Source organism: Panthera onca, chromosome A1, assembly GCF_046562875.1.
Source record: "Panthera onca isolate mPanOnc1 chromosome A1, mPanOnc1 haplotype 2, whole genome shotgun sequence".
In the NCBI taxonomy this organism is placed as follows: Eukaryota; Metazoa; Chordata; class Mammalia; order Carnivora; family Felidae; genus Panthera; species Panthera onca.
In genome coordinates, this window is record NC_138339.1 from 96,874,803 (window position 1) to 96,891,594 (window position 16,792).

Sequence of the window (16,792 nt, forward strand, 5' to 3'; positions counted from 1 at the left end):
CCGCGGGGCGGAGCCTGGGCGCTGCTAACCCCCCTCCTCCCTTCCCTCCCGTAGGTGAGGCCGCGCTCGGAGCTCTGACATGGCAGCATGACGGCCCCGGCCCGCGCTGCCACAGGCCGGCCAGAGGGAGCCCCAGGCTGTGGGAGTGAGCGCCCGGAGCAGCGACTTCGTTCTGCGGCCGCCTGAGCCTCCTTCCCCCCCGGCCTGCTTTTATTATTCACCCCGTGGACTCCTGACTTTTCCGCCTGGAACATCAATATGTGTCATGTTATTGTCACCTGTCGCTCGATGCTCTGGACCCTCCTGAGTATTGTGGTGGCTTTTGCAGAGCTCATCGCCTTCATGAGCGCCGACTGGCTGATTGGAAAAGCCAAGAGTCGCAGCGGCGCCGCGCCCGACGACCAGAGCGGAGGCTCGTCGGAGCCCTACCACCCGACCTTGGGCATCTATGCCCGCTGCATCCGCAACCCGGGCGTGCAGCACGTGCAGCGGGAGACGCTGTGCGGGCCCTACGCAGAGAACTTCGGCGAGATCGCCAGTGGCTTCTGGCAGGCCACGGCTATTTTCTTGGCCGTGGGCATCTTCATTCTCTGCACGGTGGCCTTGGTGTCCGTCTTCACCATGTGTGTGCAGAGCATCATGAAGAAAAGTATTTTCAACGTCTGCGGGCTGCTGCAAGGAATCGCAGGTAAGGGTGCAGGGAAGAGGGAGGGGACCCGGGCACCGGGCATCGCATGTGCCGCGCACCCCCTGCTGCGTTCCTTTCCTGCCCGTTTTGAAGACCGGCTTCTGTCCAGATTTGCTGTGTAAAGAGTGTTCCCGCGCAACAGGCGTGTGCTCCCCTCATCGCTCCCGTTTCCCTGTTACACTGTCCCCTGTTGTTTATTTCACGTATTTCTTCATTGCTTATTTCCTTGGGTTCTAAGCCGTTGGATTTTGTTTGAGTAACTTCTCCTGGTTTTTGCTTTTCCCGTTAAATTAAAAGCATGCTTTCCACATCAGTACATCCCCTTTTGGAAACATGGTGTGAGAGGCCCACCTGCAGCAGGCGCTCTGGGCTGGGAAGGAATGTGAGTGTGGGGCTTTCGTTCCAAGGCAGTGAGCCTGGTCCTGCCACCCGCCCAGCCCCATCCCCAACCGCAGGATGATTTCAGCTTTAGGAGGAGAAGCTGCAGGCTGGGAAGGAATTAGTATCAGCTGCTCTGTGTTTAATAATGTTCTGGTTTAAATTGTCTGTCTCCTGGAGCCTGACAGAACGTTCTCTGCATTCGGATCAGAAAATACAAACTAACTGTTCCACTCTCAGGGAATTTCTCACTAATGAGCTTGTTAGAAACTGGTGGAAAGAAAAGTGATCCCAGAGGGGCAGCTGTGAGCTGCGAGAAAACTTCCATGCCCACTAGCACTTTCATAGCCTTTCCCGTAAGGGTTTGAAAGGTGGATCCTGAACGGAGAGGGTGTCAATCAGTCTGTCTGTCTGGGCTCAAGGGCTTTGTTCTGGTTGGCAGAAATTCACACACGTAGACACAGATGTGGCAGTTTGTAGACATCCTCGAGGAACTAAAGGAATAGAGTCGTGCTTTGACTTTTCAGGGGAAAAAAAAAAATCACTTTTTGAACGATTACAACCAAAGAATGTATTAATCTGATCTCTAACAGGAGAACAGTAATCCACCTGCAACCCTAACTGAAGTGCACAGGTGACTCATCCCCCAGCAAATCCTAAAGCTTTGTATGTGGGACTCTTGGACGGTGAAGAGAAACACAGAGCCTGGTGTCCAGGCCTGTAAAGAAACAGACCCCAACTGAATTAACTCTAGTCTGCCTAATTGAGCTCAGCAGGGCTGGCTTCCAAATCAGCAGATCAGACAACAGTTAGGTTCCAAACAACTGATAAGTTCATGTTTTCTGTTTCTCCTATCTCAGAGGAGACCACATATATATGTGTGTGTGGAGGTTGGTAGATAAGGGGCCTAGAGAAATAAATAGATGACCTGCTCCCCAGTCCTGATCTGCCTGCATTGGGGGATACTCTCAATGCCTTCATCTCTTGATCTGAGAGGAATAGCCTTACCACGAATGACTCAGGCACTCCTACGCACTCACAGAATTTGGGAGACCAGGATTCTGATTTTCAGTTTTGCTTGAGATCAATGTGCCACCTTGCTGGACTTTTGCATTCCTCTTCTCAAAATCAGGGAGATTGCAGGGTGCCTGGGTGGCTCAGTTGGTTAAGCAGCCAGCTTGGCTCAGGTCATGATCTCACAGCTTGTGAGTTCGAGCCCGGCGGTGGGCTCAGTGCTAACAGCTCAGAGCTGGGAGCCTGTTCCGAATTCTGTGTCTCTGTCTCTCTCTGTCCCTCTCCCTCTCATGCTTTCTCTCTCAAAAATAAATAGACATTAAAAAATTTAACAAAAAAATAGGGAGATTGGAAAATATGACTTTATCTTAGATTTTTGATTATGTGAAGCTCATTATCCCCTTTTTGATTAACTTCTGGAATCTGCAGTTCATCCCCTTCAGCTTGGTGTTTTACCTCCCAGAAATGTTAAATCAGATTCATCTTTTCTTGTCAGAGAAACGCCCCTCCTTTACTGCCGTGGGACACACAGTGCCTCAGGCAGTGCACACATGTGCATATATGCCGTGTATATCTTAAAACTTTGGCTGAGAACTCTTACCAAAGGCTTTTGAAAAGCCAGAATAAACATGTAGATGAAGGGAAGGCAGCATACACAATTCATTAATCCTGGCTAAGCGCCCTGGTTGACCAGAGAAGTGGATTTCTGCGTAAATTTTCCTTACTATGTTGTGCTTCCTCATCCTTGATGATTCATGCCTTTACTCTGAATTTTATCGAAGCACTGGTATGCAGGCAAAACTCCTGGCTTATCATCCCTAAGAATGCTTTTCATCCTGAGAAACTTAGTGCCTTCTAGCAAATCAGTGGCCATTTATAGTGGGGCCTCTTGGAGGGGGGGAGGGAGTAACACCACAAGCTGTCTTTTACACTCATTCAGAAGCAACCTGTAGATATCCTTTCAGTCTTACTGTTTACGTGCAGTTTTTAATAAGGTGTTAGTCCAGCAAATTTGATCTCTTAGAATGAGGGTTGGTCCAACACATCTTTTGGTGCTCTTGTTTGCTATTTCACATAGATGGCAAGAAGATTCATTTTGGCACAAAGACCAGTACGTATCTTAGGTATTATTCATACACTCCAGTTAACTACTCCTGACTTTTCTCTTTCTGGCTGTGTCAGGCCTCTGGGAAGGATGGTTCAAAAGAAGGAAGTAGGAGCATACCTGAGGTGCTAGTCTGTTTGTCACCTGTCCAATTCCCAAAGTCTAGATTTTCTAAGAGAACTTTCTCCCCATCTTTATCGCTTATGTTCCCCGTGCATACACAGAGCACCCCAGAAAGTCTGAAATTACTTAAAAATTGGAATTGGCAAGCGGCCGGGATTCCTGTGTAGTCAGACTACCTCTCCAGGGCCTACCGATCTAAGGCTAAGAACTGAAGTACAGGAAGTAGTTTGTTTTCTCCTGCCAGCATGGCAGCGCCCCTCTGGAGCAGAAATCACGGGTAAGATGGACCAAGCACTCAGCAGGCGACTCCCTCATGTTTCGGGGCAGGCGGCACATCTGTAAGGGATGCTCAGTGGGCTCTTCCCTTCCTCGTGGAGGTCTCTACCAGGTAGTTCAAGGCGGCATCCACGGCAGCCACGGTCCTTGAATCTACAGCCTGAGAAAGTTGCCCCCCCCCCCCCCCCCGTCTGAAACCGCTGACTTGCTTTCTCTCCTGTCAGCCAGTATGTGATAGCATCTGCTCAGCCTCAGCCAAGGACTTGTTGCAGCTGTGAGCATCAGTCTTTCCCCTCCCCACAACCCGTTTCTCAGCCCTGGATCTATGTGATGTTGGAACAAACGGTGAGAAAGGAGCTGTTGCCAGGGCAACAGAAGCATTCTTGGGAAATCGACTCACACCGTGTTTGTCCTTACAACTTTCATTTTGGCAAAAGTGACACTTTCGTAAAGTATAACTAGAAGAAAAATGACAAGCTGTTGTAAGCGTGTTCCTTTGTTACGACTAATTTTAAAGAATAAACAGGCCTTAGGTTTGTGTGGCCTCATTGCCTATAGAAAGTGTAACATAAATCATCAAAACCTGGATATTTTGAATTTACAAGTGGATGTGAAAGAATCTGCTGTCTCAGTGGAAATCTCAAAATCTCATTTACTTAAAAATAACAATCAAATACACGTATTGACTATGAAGTTAACCCAGATACAGGATTTGCCTTCAAGGTCTGGCCTACTGGTGGGCACCAATCTGACACCTCCGAAATCCCTATGCACAGATGCCCTTGGTGTTGAGTTTTCCAGTCCCAGCAGCGATTAGACGTCAAGCCTCACCTGCTCCTGGGTCAGTCCTGACCTCCCCTTACAGTGGCTGTGAAATGTCTAGTGATGTACCTCATTCTCTAAACCTTTTTTCTCACTTATAAAATGGGTATAATAGTAGTATAACCCTCAGGGTTGTTTTGTGGATGAAATTAGATAATATATGAGAAGAAAGGCTTAAGCACAGTTGGCACACGGTAAATAATAAGTGGTAGTTCTTTGGCTACTAAAGTGTGTCTGCTTTCTTGGCAGGTTTTAGTATTTTTTTATGTTTCCTAGAAATGCTGCCTTTTTTTTTAAGTATTCTTTTATTTATTTATTTTATTTTGAGATTGAGAGAGACGCAGTGCAGAGGGGGCAGAGAGAGAGGGAGAAAAAGAGAATCCCAAGCAGGCTCTGCGCTGCCAGCACAGAGCCTGAAGTGGGGCTTGAACCCATGAACCGTGAGATCATGACCTGAACCGAAACCAAGAGTCGGACGCTTAAAACCGACTGAGCCACCGAGGTGCCCCCTAGAAATGCTGCATTTTAAGGAATAGTGGTATTTACTTTAGTCCTCAGAATTGACCTTGTTCTCTCGCAGTCAAACATGACCGTGTCGTATAGGGCTGCTCCCTGGCCCATTCCTAGCCTGCCTGTATCAGGGCTGAAGAGAGTGTAGAGCAGTCCTGCGGCATTGGTGTGACTACGGGTGTTCTTGGGGCTTTTTTTTTTTCTTCTTCTTTTTTCTTTTTAAGCAGGAGATAGCAGTTGAATTGACAGGAAAACCAAGAACTTCTCTTCCCGCAGACACACAGAGTCTCTAGTTTCTTCCCTTTCTGGCGTCCGCTTCGAGCAATGGAGCCTTGACTGCAGGTGCCTTTGCAGGCTCCCCCCACAGAGTAACTCACAGGCTGCGTGTCCCTAGGTGAGGACTTGTTTGGCAGAGCCAGCAGCACACATCAGGCCCTAGCCCTCTGGGATTGATTACAAAGGCTGGGCATGCAGCCGGCAGGGTCTTTGCTGCCAGCTTGTCTTCCTTAGGTTGTGACCTGGATGTAATCCATAATGAAACCATAGAACGCAAAGATCCAGGTTTTCCATGACAGCATCGAGCTGTTTGTTTTTAGAAACGCATGTAGGGCTCTCTTGGAAGTCCATGGAATCCCCAGTGACTCAGGTTTGGGACAGAAGCCATTAAAATGAGCTCAGGATTTGGCTCACTTGCATTGGCTTGGACCGTTCCACTGGCGTCGCCGTGAGGGTTGGACTAGCACATGAGCTGCGGGGCCTGGCTGCCTGCTGTCTTTTCAGTCTTCCCTCATCTGCTTGTTTGCTCCTTTGTGTCTGGTCGGCCCTCATGCTCTGTACTCCCGTAGCCCTCTGTCTGTCTACATCCATTTCAGTCCTATAGGATCGCCTCAGCAAGCTGCCCCACCAGTCTGACCAGATAGATGGCTGTGGGGCTGACCTCTGCCTGCGCTGGGCTGGCATAGAGGGTGTGCTCATGGGAGTCGCTCTCTGTCGCCATGGCTCAGCACCTGGGGGGTGCAGGCTCAGCTTTCTGGGAAATGAGCAGTGACTGAGGATGAAGGAGGACGATATGAAAAAAGGGAAAGGAGTAAAAGAAGAATCGGTGAGAGCAGACAAGTAGAGGGTTTTACCTTTGCTGCTTGTGGAATTGCTTTGTCGTAAATCAGAATGGATGTGCAAGTATGGATAGGCATCTAAAATGTACCATGATCATTAGCTAGGATTTGGTATTCCCATGGTTATTTTTCACAGGGTGAACAGTAACCTTAGCGTCAAGAAGATAACCATGACTCACCCCAATCTCAGCATCCATTCTGACTTATCCCGTGCTCTACCCATTCACTTCTGGGCCAAAAAGATCAGCCATTGGAAAGGAGAAAAATAAGAACGGGGACTTAGAAAGCATAGGGAGAGGGGAAGCGATTCCTGGCTCTCACAGAGACCTTGTCCCGTAGTTTCACACCTGAAAAATTAACCTGGCTTTCTCCACGAAAGTAGTGTGACCCTGATTATCCAACTTCAGAATAACCTCAAAGAAAAGGCATGAGGAAAATAGAGGAAGCATCACCTGCTTTTCCTTCTTAGAACAAGGCACTGGAAGCTTCTGGCCATCAAAAGGAGGCTCTCCATTCTGGCTCTCCAGACAGAAAGTGCCAGAGTTTGGGTCTATGTCTGAAACAATTTAAGAAAACCATCGATTATGACATATGTACTCATTCATCAATCTCTGGTAATCCCTTGGTGAAAACTGAAGAATGCAGAAATGTTCTACAGCAGGGTAGAATTAAATTTCAATTCAAGGAGTTTTTATGGGATGCCTAGTAAGTGCAAAGACCAGGTCTACAGTTTTTTGAGTTTCTGCTCCCCAGCCATATTAGTCTTTGTTTTATAAACTGTACCCTAGATAAGCAAAATGTGTGTGTGTGTGTGTGTAAAGGGAACAGAGAACTCAACCATATTGTTAGATACAGAAAACAAGCAAAAAAAGACCAAAAAAAACCCAAAAAACAAAAACAAAACTATTCCCTAAAAGCAAGTGGACCAAGCAGACACCTAATTTGAATAAATCTAGGAACTGGGATCTGTTTTTAAAGAATATATAGGATACTGCCCGAGTACATAATGGGAAAACAGGCAAGTTTGAAGCACTGTTAACACTGAGAGGTTTTTGAGTCAGGGATGGCTTCCCAGGGAAAACAACATCTTAGCTGAAATCTTAAGAATGAGATGGAAATAGGGACACCTGGGTGGCTCAGTCGGTTGAGCGTCCGACTTCAGCTCAGGTCATGATCTCATCGCTCGTGGGTTCAAGCCTCACATCGGGCTCTGTGCTGACAGCTCAGAACCTGGAGCCTGCTTCAGATTCTTTGTCTCCCTTTCTCTCTGCCCCTCCACTGCTCGTGCTCCTCTCTGTCTCTCTCAAAAATAAGTAAACATTAAAAAAAGTTAAAACAAAATCAGTTGGAAGGTCTGGAAGAAAATTGCAAATTCTCTTAAAATTCAGATATAGCAATTGATATGCATATATAAAATGTGGAAAGCCGTTTGCCATGGCAACCACTTAATTACAGATGTAAATTATCATGGAGGCATGGATGCTGTATGTTCAAATTCCATTAACAAATAATCACGTTAAGTATGGCTCTGAATATTTACATGAGCAGTTCAGGTACTCTGTTTTAAGAGCTTAATGCAATGATGGTTTTCTAGGCTGCATTGCCACTTGAAAAGTAATCTGCATCTCCTCTGAGGCTGTGCTATGGCATAGTCGGCCATTATTTATGAGCTCAGTTACTGTATACAGTCTCTCCAGTAATGTTATTAAATGTCTGGGAATCAGTCTCTTTTTTAAAAGACAGCCCCAGTACCAATGAAATCTCAAATAAACATAGGACATGAAGCCAATATTAAAAACTTTAACACAAAACGCACAGTTGCTGTGTGTTGAGAGTTTTGAGGCTAACCTCAGGGCCCTAGTGTTGAAAAGATGATGTGTGCTTCCCTGTAGGAATTATTTAATGTGATCTGGACCCTAAGACCTTTAGCAGGCAACAGATTTACTTATTATCCTAAAAATTTCATAGCTCAAAAATTTTTAAAGTGTCTTTACTATACACTGCATTTTATTTTGGAAGTTTATTTTGAATGATCAGTGTAATTTGGTTATAGTCAAACAGGAACTTTTTTTTTCCCTTTTTTTCCTTTTTTTTTTTTTTTTTTTTTTTTTAAAGAGAGACAGAATGTGCAAGCAGGGGAGAGGGGCAGAGGGAGAGAGAGTATCTCAAGCAGGCTCCATGTTCAGGGAGGGAGGGCGGGGCCGGGGGTGATGCCATGACCCTGGGATTATGACTTGAGCCTAAACCAAGAGTCAGAGGCTCAACTGACTGAGCCACCCAGCTGCCCCAAACAGGAGCTCTTTCTTAATCCTGCATGTTGGATGAATAATTTATCAAGAAAATATTTCATAAACTTTTCCCAGTTGCATGTAAATAGTTTAAAAAATAGCTTCTCACTTAGAATGAAAGTAAAACTGTATCAGTAATTCACAGGAAGGAATAATCTGAGTAAATTCTTCTTTACCTGTGTTTGTCAGGATGCATTTTAAGAGCTAAGGCTTTAGAAACTGGTGAAGTAATTTGCATATAAATATGAATCATTGCAGAGAAAGACTTCAAGGAGGGTTCAACATGAGGGAAAGTGCATCTTTCTTATAGATTGTTTCTCCATATATTCTAAGGGCATCAGACAATTCTTAATTGGTGGTCATTAATTCTGAGTAATTATAACAGAAACTTCCTCTGGGGCCTTGGTTGTAAAGCCTCTTTGTGACAACTATGCTCTGATGGTCTTCCAAAGAATTCCCTTTATGTTGCTCTGTCATCCGCTGTCCACCCCCCACCCTGGAAAAGTATTTTTCTTGCTAATTATAATTCCATGGGAGTGTTTTTAGTAGGAGACAAGTACCGTACTAGACCCTTCTGGGAGATGGTGGGAGTCTTAATAGAGCTTTTTAAAAAAATTGACACCTGATCCTTTTCTTCTCCTTCCCTTCAGAAAATCTTGGTGAAAAAACCTCTAATGTTATTAATCCTGTAGGAAGATGACATGTAGACATAATCTGCATTACAAAGACACTGTGGTCATCAGTCAAAAACCCTTTCATTACCCGTGAACGCTCTGACCTCCAGTTCCTGACCTGGCTATCAAAGCAGAGTTATTAAATATAAGAGTTGAGCCTAGTCTGGCTTGTCCATAAACTCCTGACATTTTAAAATTCAGTGCAGTAAAAACTTGAAAGAGCCTCTTTACTCTTGAACCTATTACTTGCTTTTTAGAAAGGTGTCCCCAGCCTGACACAGGACCCTCTCCACCTCCCTTCCCTCTCCTCAGATGGGCCTCTTGCCCAGCAGTTACTGCCTTTGAGTGAATCCTGGTCCACTCTGTGCGAAGGTTTCCACTGCAAAAGGTGCACAGCAAAAACGAGAAAGATAAGGACAGTGTAGTAAGATTTCTTAGAGCTGCATGTATTCAATTTATAGAACTGTCCTTCATTGTCAGATTACATCCTTCACTGTTTTTGTGTTAAAAATATCCTTTCTTTTATGCAATGATGAGGAAAGAAGATTGTGGTTATTTTCAGTGTCCTTATATTGGCAAAATAAAAATATTGGCCTTCCAGTAACTTTTCTGGCTATTATACTAGTGTGTGAGGTCCAGAAGTGTGGGCAACACTCTTCAAGAATGTTAAAGGGTCCAGATTGTGTCTTTTTCACAGTTCTAGTTCTACTACTCAGAATGGGCCTCAGTAAATGTACGTTCACTGATAAAAACATGATCTGTGTTATGATCTGTACTAGCACAGCTATAAGTTTCTAGATATTTGAGAATGAGTAAAGTGTTTACCAGTGCTACTGAGCCCCATCCTGACATGACCTCTGCCCGCCCAGACAAGGTATAAATAATTAATGGAGCTATCACCTGGAGAACTAAAGAATCATTTCAGAACCGGCAAGCACCAAAACCAAATTCTGTTTTGGCTTTTGAATAAATTTTCATTGAGAACTTGAAAAACCTTAATGGGCAAAGTGATTTCAAAGGTATAGGTTAACCAAAGGTGGCAGTTCTTGGGCAGGAATCTTTGATTTGCCTTATAACTAATACTTAATTACTTGTTTATAAATACTATTCAAATATCCCTGACTCTGAATGGCTAACTTGACATTTTGGAACTGAGGATAGTGGCCTGGCATCTGAGAAGTCAAGCACCTGAGAAGTCAAGTCAAGCATCTGGAATACCATTGCTAGTTAGCTTTGGAACTTGGGAGGCATGGGAGCAAAACTCTCCTTGGGTGCAAAGAAGGGTCCTGGGAGCCACCATCCTGGTGTTTGCACTTGTGCTAAGCAAGATTTTATGAGAGCCTGATGCCTAAGATTGAGGGCAATATCCCGGTCCTGTAGACACCGAGACAAGCAGATCTCTTACCAACACATGGTTAGATTAAGCCTATGATATATAGACAGTGGCACAATGATGGAGGAGGAGGAGGTCAAGAGAGACAAAGATCATCAGCCATATTCTGTGGATTAAGAAAAGCCACCTGAAGGGGGTGAGATGGTTAAACAGTGGCTGACCTGCTGGAGGAGGATGTCATTTGGGGGCTGAGAATGCTCTAGGTGCTGTGTTTTGTTTAATCGGCTGTCCTGGGAAGAACGTAGGACATGTTTTCTTGTGGATGACATTATTGTTCTGGGTGGATGTGCAGTTTTAGATGGTCCCCAATCATACAGAATCTCGGAGCAAAGACAAAAATGTGTATGGATTGTATGGCTTACATTTTTCCCCTCTAGTCCAATGGGGTTTATGTTTTGCTTGCAGTTTTCTCACACAGGTGTTCCACACTTTCAGAAGAGGACATCACCACAGACTTGAAATTGTTCTCACTTGGTCACTAGGTTTTCCTCCTAGAAGCTTCTCTGGCCAGGGACAGCCATTCCCAAGTGGCATCTATATGGCAGTAAGGAGGTTGGTGATATTCAGACTGTAATGGAAGAGAAAGTCCTGTGGATGGAACTTCTTTACCTTTTGGTTGTCTTGCTGTATGGTTAGCAAATCAGCCTGTCCTCACCTTTTGGTGCAGTCTCCCTCTCCCCACCACCCCCTCACAACACTCCTGTGGTTCTCTCACTTGGTAAGTGTTCCTCATCATCTGCTCTCTAACCTCTTGTAGGTGTTAAGGAAGCCAGCCATATGAGTCTCCCCTCTTCAGCTGGACACATGCTTTTGTTTCAGAAGCTAATCTCTGGTTTGCAGTGAAGCAGCAGCAGTAGTCTAGCACGAGGGCTCAGGAGTGGACTTTGGAGCCATATTGCCTGCATTGGAGTCCCAGCCCCACCACTCATTACCTGTGTAACCCTACTTAATTTAACCCCACATGCTTCCGTTTCCTCATCCATCAAATGATAATAGTGCCAACCTCCGAAGATTGTTAGAAGGACTAAATGAGTTAAAATGCTTCACCAGTGCCTGGCACATTATAGTGCTCAATGAGCATTAATGCTTGTCACTGTTATTTTTTTTTAAGTTTATTTATGTTTGAGAGAGAGAGAGAGCACACATGGGGAAGGGGCAGAGAGAGGGAGAGAGAGAGAATCCCAAGCAGACTCCACACTGGCAGCCCAGAGCCCAATGCAGGGCTCAAACCCACGACCCCGTGAGATCATGACCTGAGCTGAAGTCGGACCCTTAGGCGATTGAGCCAACCAGGTGCCCCTGGTTGCCCTATTAAAAAGTTCTAATCATCCGTATAAATTTCCAACTTTAGTTATAGTTGTGAATGTGTAAAATGGGGAGGGTGTTTATAGCTTTAGCTCCGTGTCATCTTCGAATCTACTATTTTGCCATAGAAGACCTTTCCAAAAGGTTCTGGAAAAGATGTTAAGACTAGAAAGAAAACAAGAGTAAGAAATGACTTGTGAAGTTGGGTCAAGAACACAGCATGTGTAGAGGAAAATGGCTTAAGGACTGAGTGTGGATTTGGGATAGGGATGGAGACACAGACGCCAAGGAAAAGGGACCACACTCCTTAGGGCTGTTAACGAGTTTACAGTTGAATGGGAGTCCATCTGAGCCAAAACCAATACTGTTCTTTTGTGGGACAAATGCATATTATGTCAGAGTTAAGACTTCTCTTTTTTACTACCCTTGTTCTAGATAGTTTTCCAGATAGTTGGTTAACCCTATACTTGCACCTTAAAATTTCATAGCTAAAATTGTTAAAAAGTACACTTCGGGGCACCTGGGTGGCTCAGTCTTGATTTCAGGCCATGTCACAATCCCAGGGTCGTGGGATCCAGCCACAGGTCAGGCTCCATGCTGAGAGTGGAGCCTCTTTAAGATTCTCTTGCTCTCTCCCTCTGTCCCTCTCCCTTGCTCAAATGCTCTAAAATTTAAAAACAACAACAAACTTACTTTTCTTCTTTCTTAAAACAGTAGAGAGAACCTAGTGAAGCCTTGTATCGTTACTGAGAGCAATCAGTACAGAAATGTCTCGCACAATCCCTGCACATGAGAAGTATACAGGTTCATACCATAATGATTGGGATAAGAATAGTTTGATGACAGGGGCTCCTGGGTGGCTCAGCTGGTGGAGCGTCTGACTTCGGCTCAGGTCATGATCTCATGGTTCGTGGGTTCAAGCCGCGCATCAGGCTCTGTAGTGACAACTCAGAGCCTGGAGCCTACTTCAGATTCTGTATCCCTAATTCTGTGACCCTCCCCTGCTCACACTCTCTCTCTCTCTCTCTCAGAAATAAACATTAAAAAAATTGTTTCAAAAAAAGAATAAGCTTGATGACAGATTCAATGGGTGGGAACTGGAGATGGTCTGATACAGTGTGCCTTCTTCATGATGTATGTTTGCCTTGGGGTACTGTAAAAGAGATGTGTCTTCACCTAGTAACAGTTGATGACCTACAAATAGCCATTAAGGACGGCCAAAATGACTTCCAACTGTCAGTATGAAAGATGATTTGGGGAAGAATTCAAATTTAGACAGAAGAGAGAGCTAAACATCCAGGTAAATGTTAACCAGCATCCCTAGGTTTGTTGTAAATCACCCTGTACATCAGTTGTTGTACCACATGATGGTTCCAGACTTAGAGGTAAATAACTCAACATGGTATTCCTCTCCTGGAATGCACACCACACACATCAGATGCTAACATGTGACCCTGCCTTCTGGGCTGCTGATGAGGTGGGGGCTGGGGGGAGTCTTTTCCTGGGCTAAAGAGCACTTCTGTGTTCTCTGCCTTCAATTCTGGCACCTTCTGTCGGTCTTTACATTCTCCAGACTTATGCTGCTTCTAGGTACCACCCTTACCTCTTTGCAAACTGCCATGGTCCACCTCCTTCATTTACCCTTGTATCCTTCTACCTTCTGTCACCTGCCATTTTTCCTGAACTTCCCCAGGGGTATCCCTGCACTGATTCCCTCCCCTCTGGTGTCTTGGAAAGTTCCCACAAGTCAGCCACAGCTTCGCTCTCTTTTTAGCTGTCCTCACTGCAGCCAGCCATTGTTGGAAACAGTTTCAGAGTTTTGAGGCTAAACTAAGGCTAATTGCTAGATAACTGAAAATCTGTTACATTTAATTGGCTTAATACCCTTTTCTTTGTGTTCTCCCAAAGAACATCATTTTCTATAGCTAGAAAGGAGGTTTTCCTTGCCTGCAGTCAAGTAAAAGGCCAGTACCGTGGTTTGGACCTTGTGTGGGTTTCATTAGTAAGTATGGCTGTTGTGTTGGCCAAAATTACCAACACCAGAGATCCACGTTATTGACTGAAGCTTTTCTTCCAACCATTTAAAAAACTTGTCAAGTATGTTACATTAGTTTTCTTTAAGATGTGACATCTGCATCACAGCACTGTCTTTTCATCCATCCCACAAATATTTACTGAGCACCTTTTATAGGTCTTACATTGTTCTAGTCAATTGGGATAAAGAATAACCTAAGTTCTTTCTCTTCATGCAATTTACACTGAAGATGGCAGAGACACAGTAAACCAAAGAAGTAAATTATTTAGTATATTAAAAGGTGATGGATGCTACAGAAGAAAAAAAGGTGTAGCCAGGGTAAGAGACGTTAGGTATGCTGGGATGATAAGAGGACAAATTTTAATATGAAATAGGCTAGTCAGCATAGAATTCAGGGAGAACAGATTTAAAGACTTAAAAGGAGATAAAGGAGTCAGCCCTATGGGTAATCAGGAGAAGGAGCTTTCCAGGCCCAGAGAACAGTTAGAAGGAAGGCTCATAGGCCTTGCTGATAGAGAGCTGTGGACTCTGAGAGAAAGAGCAGAGTCAACAATATGCTAAGGTTTTTGGCCTGAGCAGGTATAAGAACTGAACTCCTATTTGCAGATGTGAAGTCCACAGAGCAAAGATAAGCTTGTGAAGTGGGGAGGGACAAGAGTTATGTTTGCACATAATTTTCAAGTACCTTGTTAGACATCCAAGTAGAGATCAGGTAGACAGTTGGATATGCACATCTGGACATGAGAGCCTAGAGTATTTAAAGCCATGGGACCAAGTGTGATCGATGAAGAGAATACAGAGAAGAGGACAAAGGATTGAGCCCCGGGCACTCTAGAGTTAAGATATTGGAAAGTTAAGGAAGAACAGCAAAGGATGCTGAGGAGAAAAAGCCAACATGGCAGATGAGCTAAAATTCTTGCAAGGAGGACTGTTTTGCTTTAATCCTTTATTGTCGGTACTTTTTGAACTTGTTGATTGGAGTTCCCCATAAGCCTGGAATGCTCTCTGAACGGTGTCCTAGAATGGGGCTGGGATACTAGAAGCCAGTCAGTCATTCTCTGGTCTTACTTGCCTTGCTTCTTGTTAGAGAGATGGCTGCCTTGGAGAAAGGGAATGAGGTGTAGGGGTGTGGTGTCAGGGGCAGCCTCCTGGCATTATGCTGTGGTGAACTGAGCTGCGTCCACAAAACCTGGAGCCAGGCTAAGCTAGGTCCACATCCCAGACCTCTGAGTCACAGGGTAGACCTGAAAGGGGTCCCCAGCAGTGTTCCTAGAAGAGTCAGTGGCTATTTCAAAGAAGTAAATTGAACTCTTGACCTCTGTTATCTAAAGTTAACTGTGACACACCCATCAGGTTTATGGTAAACGCTAAGACAAAATTGTGATGTACACTAATAAATAAAACTTGCTGCCCTCAAGGGGCTCAGAGTCCTACCAGGGTACTGCTGTATCCTGAGGGCTGAGTATAATGACTGGCACTGAGGCGAGAACTCAGTAAATAGCTGTTGAATAAATATACAAAAATAACAATGTGATAAAGAGCTGAAGAGGAATATGCACAGGGTGAAAGCACACAGAGGATACCATTCTGGCAGGAAGTGATGACACATGTTTCACATGGAGGGGACATCTGAATTGGGGGACAGGGGATATTTCCAGGTAGATGACTACCCAAGGGGTCAGCAGGAATATAAGGCCCCTTGTTCAGGGAATGGTGATATGTGTGGTGTGACCAGATTCCTTGAGGATTACTGGCCTAAAAGTGTTTAAAGCCTATGAAACCCTACATGACCCCAGTCCTCTACCCCTGCTGTGGCCCCTGGACTGTGTCAGGCAGCAGGACAAGTACATGGTATATACTCAGCACACACTCCCCGTGAATTACCTAATTGGAACCCAAATTTATCTAAAGCTAGTAAGCCTACTGTCAACTATCTGCTGTGTGCTCACTCTCCAGAGAGATTAGGATATTTCATAGCTTTAGAATGAGCTTCTTGATTACAATCTAGTGGAGGCTCAGTGTTGTGTCCCTCGCTGGGGGCCTCGCTACAGGTTGACAGTAGCAGTAACAGATGGCCTTCTTTTCTTCCTGTCCTTAGAAAATTGCTTTGCAAACTAAGGTCTAGCCTGTCTTGGCAGTTTTGTCTGGAAGCCTGTCTGAAGAGGAGGTAGGAACGTGATGCCCAAAGACCCACTTGTTTTTCTGTAGAACAGGAGCCAGCCTTTGGTTCTGATGTTTTCAGCCCAGGAAAAATGGCTTTCTTCCACAAAAATGGTGGGTGACCCACAAAAGACAAGAAACCTTGAGTCCATACCCTTGGCCAGCTGGTGGTAAAAGAGTGACAATTGTGTGTTTGATCTTGAGGGAAGGAGGCGATGCTCTAACAGCCAAGGAGAGACTGAAACAGCATGGAGACTTTCTTCACTTCCTCCACAGACTAAAGAGCTATGGTTCAGACTGGGCTCCCCCATTCCTGGCATCTCATAAAACGTGAGGTAGTCATCTTCAGCTCAAGTAAAGTATTATTTATTATATTCAGCAACTCCTAGTCTTTCTAAATTTGGGGGCTTGGCAGGATTATGGAGATGTTCGTCTTCGCACCTAAAGGATTTCCTTAAAATGTACATTTGCTATCATTATTTGATTCCAGGGCAGTAGTTCAAAAATTACATAAGATATACAACTCTGTGGTTGGTCTAATCACAGTCAATGAATGTGGGTCACAAAGCAAGAGGGTGAGGACTTTACTCTTCTTGGTGCATTTCATTCATGTTTTTGGTTTTTTTTTAGAACCTTCTAGATTTTAGGCACTGAAAATGCTGTAATAAGACATAGCTCCTATCCTCTTAGAGCTCATGTAGTTTAATTATTTGAGTTAAATCCAAACCACATGTTTAGGTTGACCACAGAGACTGAAAACTCCTATGCAGCAAGATCACACGGCTGGGAATCCAGGGTTGAATCTGAAAGCTCCATCCGGGTAGGGGTAGATATTACTAAAACAGCAGAGGGGCGTGGTGGGCACTGCACTGTGATAGCTCATGTGATACATCATGAGAGAACCGA

The 16,792-nt window shown here is 44.8% G+C and overlaps 1 protein-coding gene across 5 annotated transcripts in view; it reads left to right on the forward strand.

Annotated features, from left to right (window-relative positions):
• The window catches only part of LHFPL2 (LHFPL tetraspan subfamily member 2), a 165,812-nt gene that overhangs the window by 139,519 nt on the left and 9,501 nt on the right, over positions 1–16,792 (forward strand). For all 5 annotated transcript variants that reach the window (XM_060635486.3, XM_060635485.3, XM_060635487.3 and 2 more), the window contains one exon: positions 55–688. In XM_060635486.3, the coding sequence (XP_060491469.1) occupies positions 259–688 (430 nt within the window). In that variant the 5' untranslated portion in view covers positions 55–258. The remainder of the gene's footprint in view (positions 1–54; positions 689–16,792) is intronic.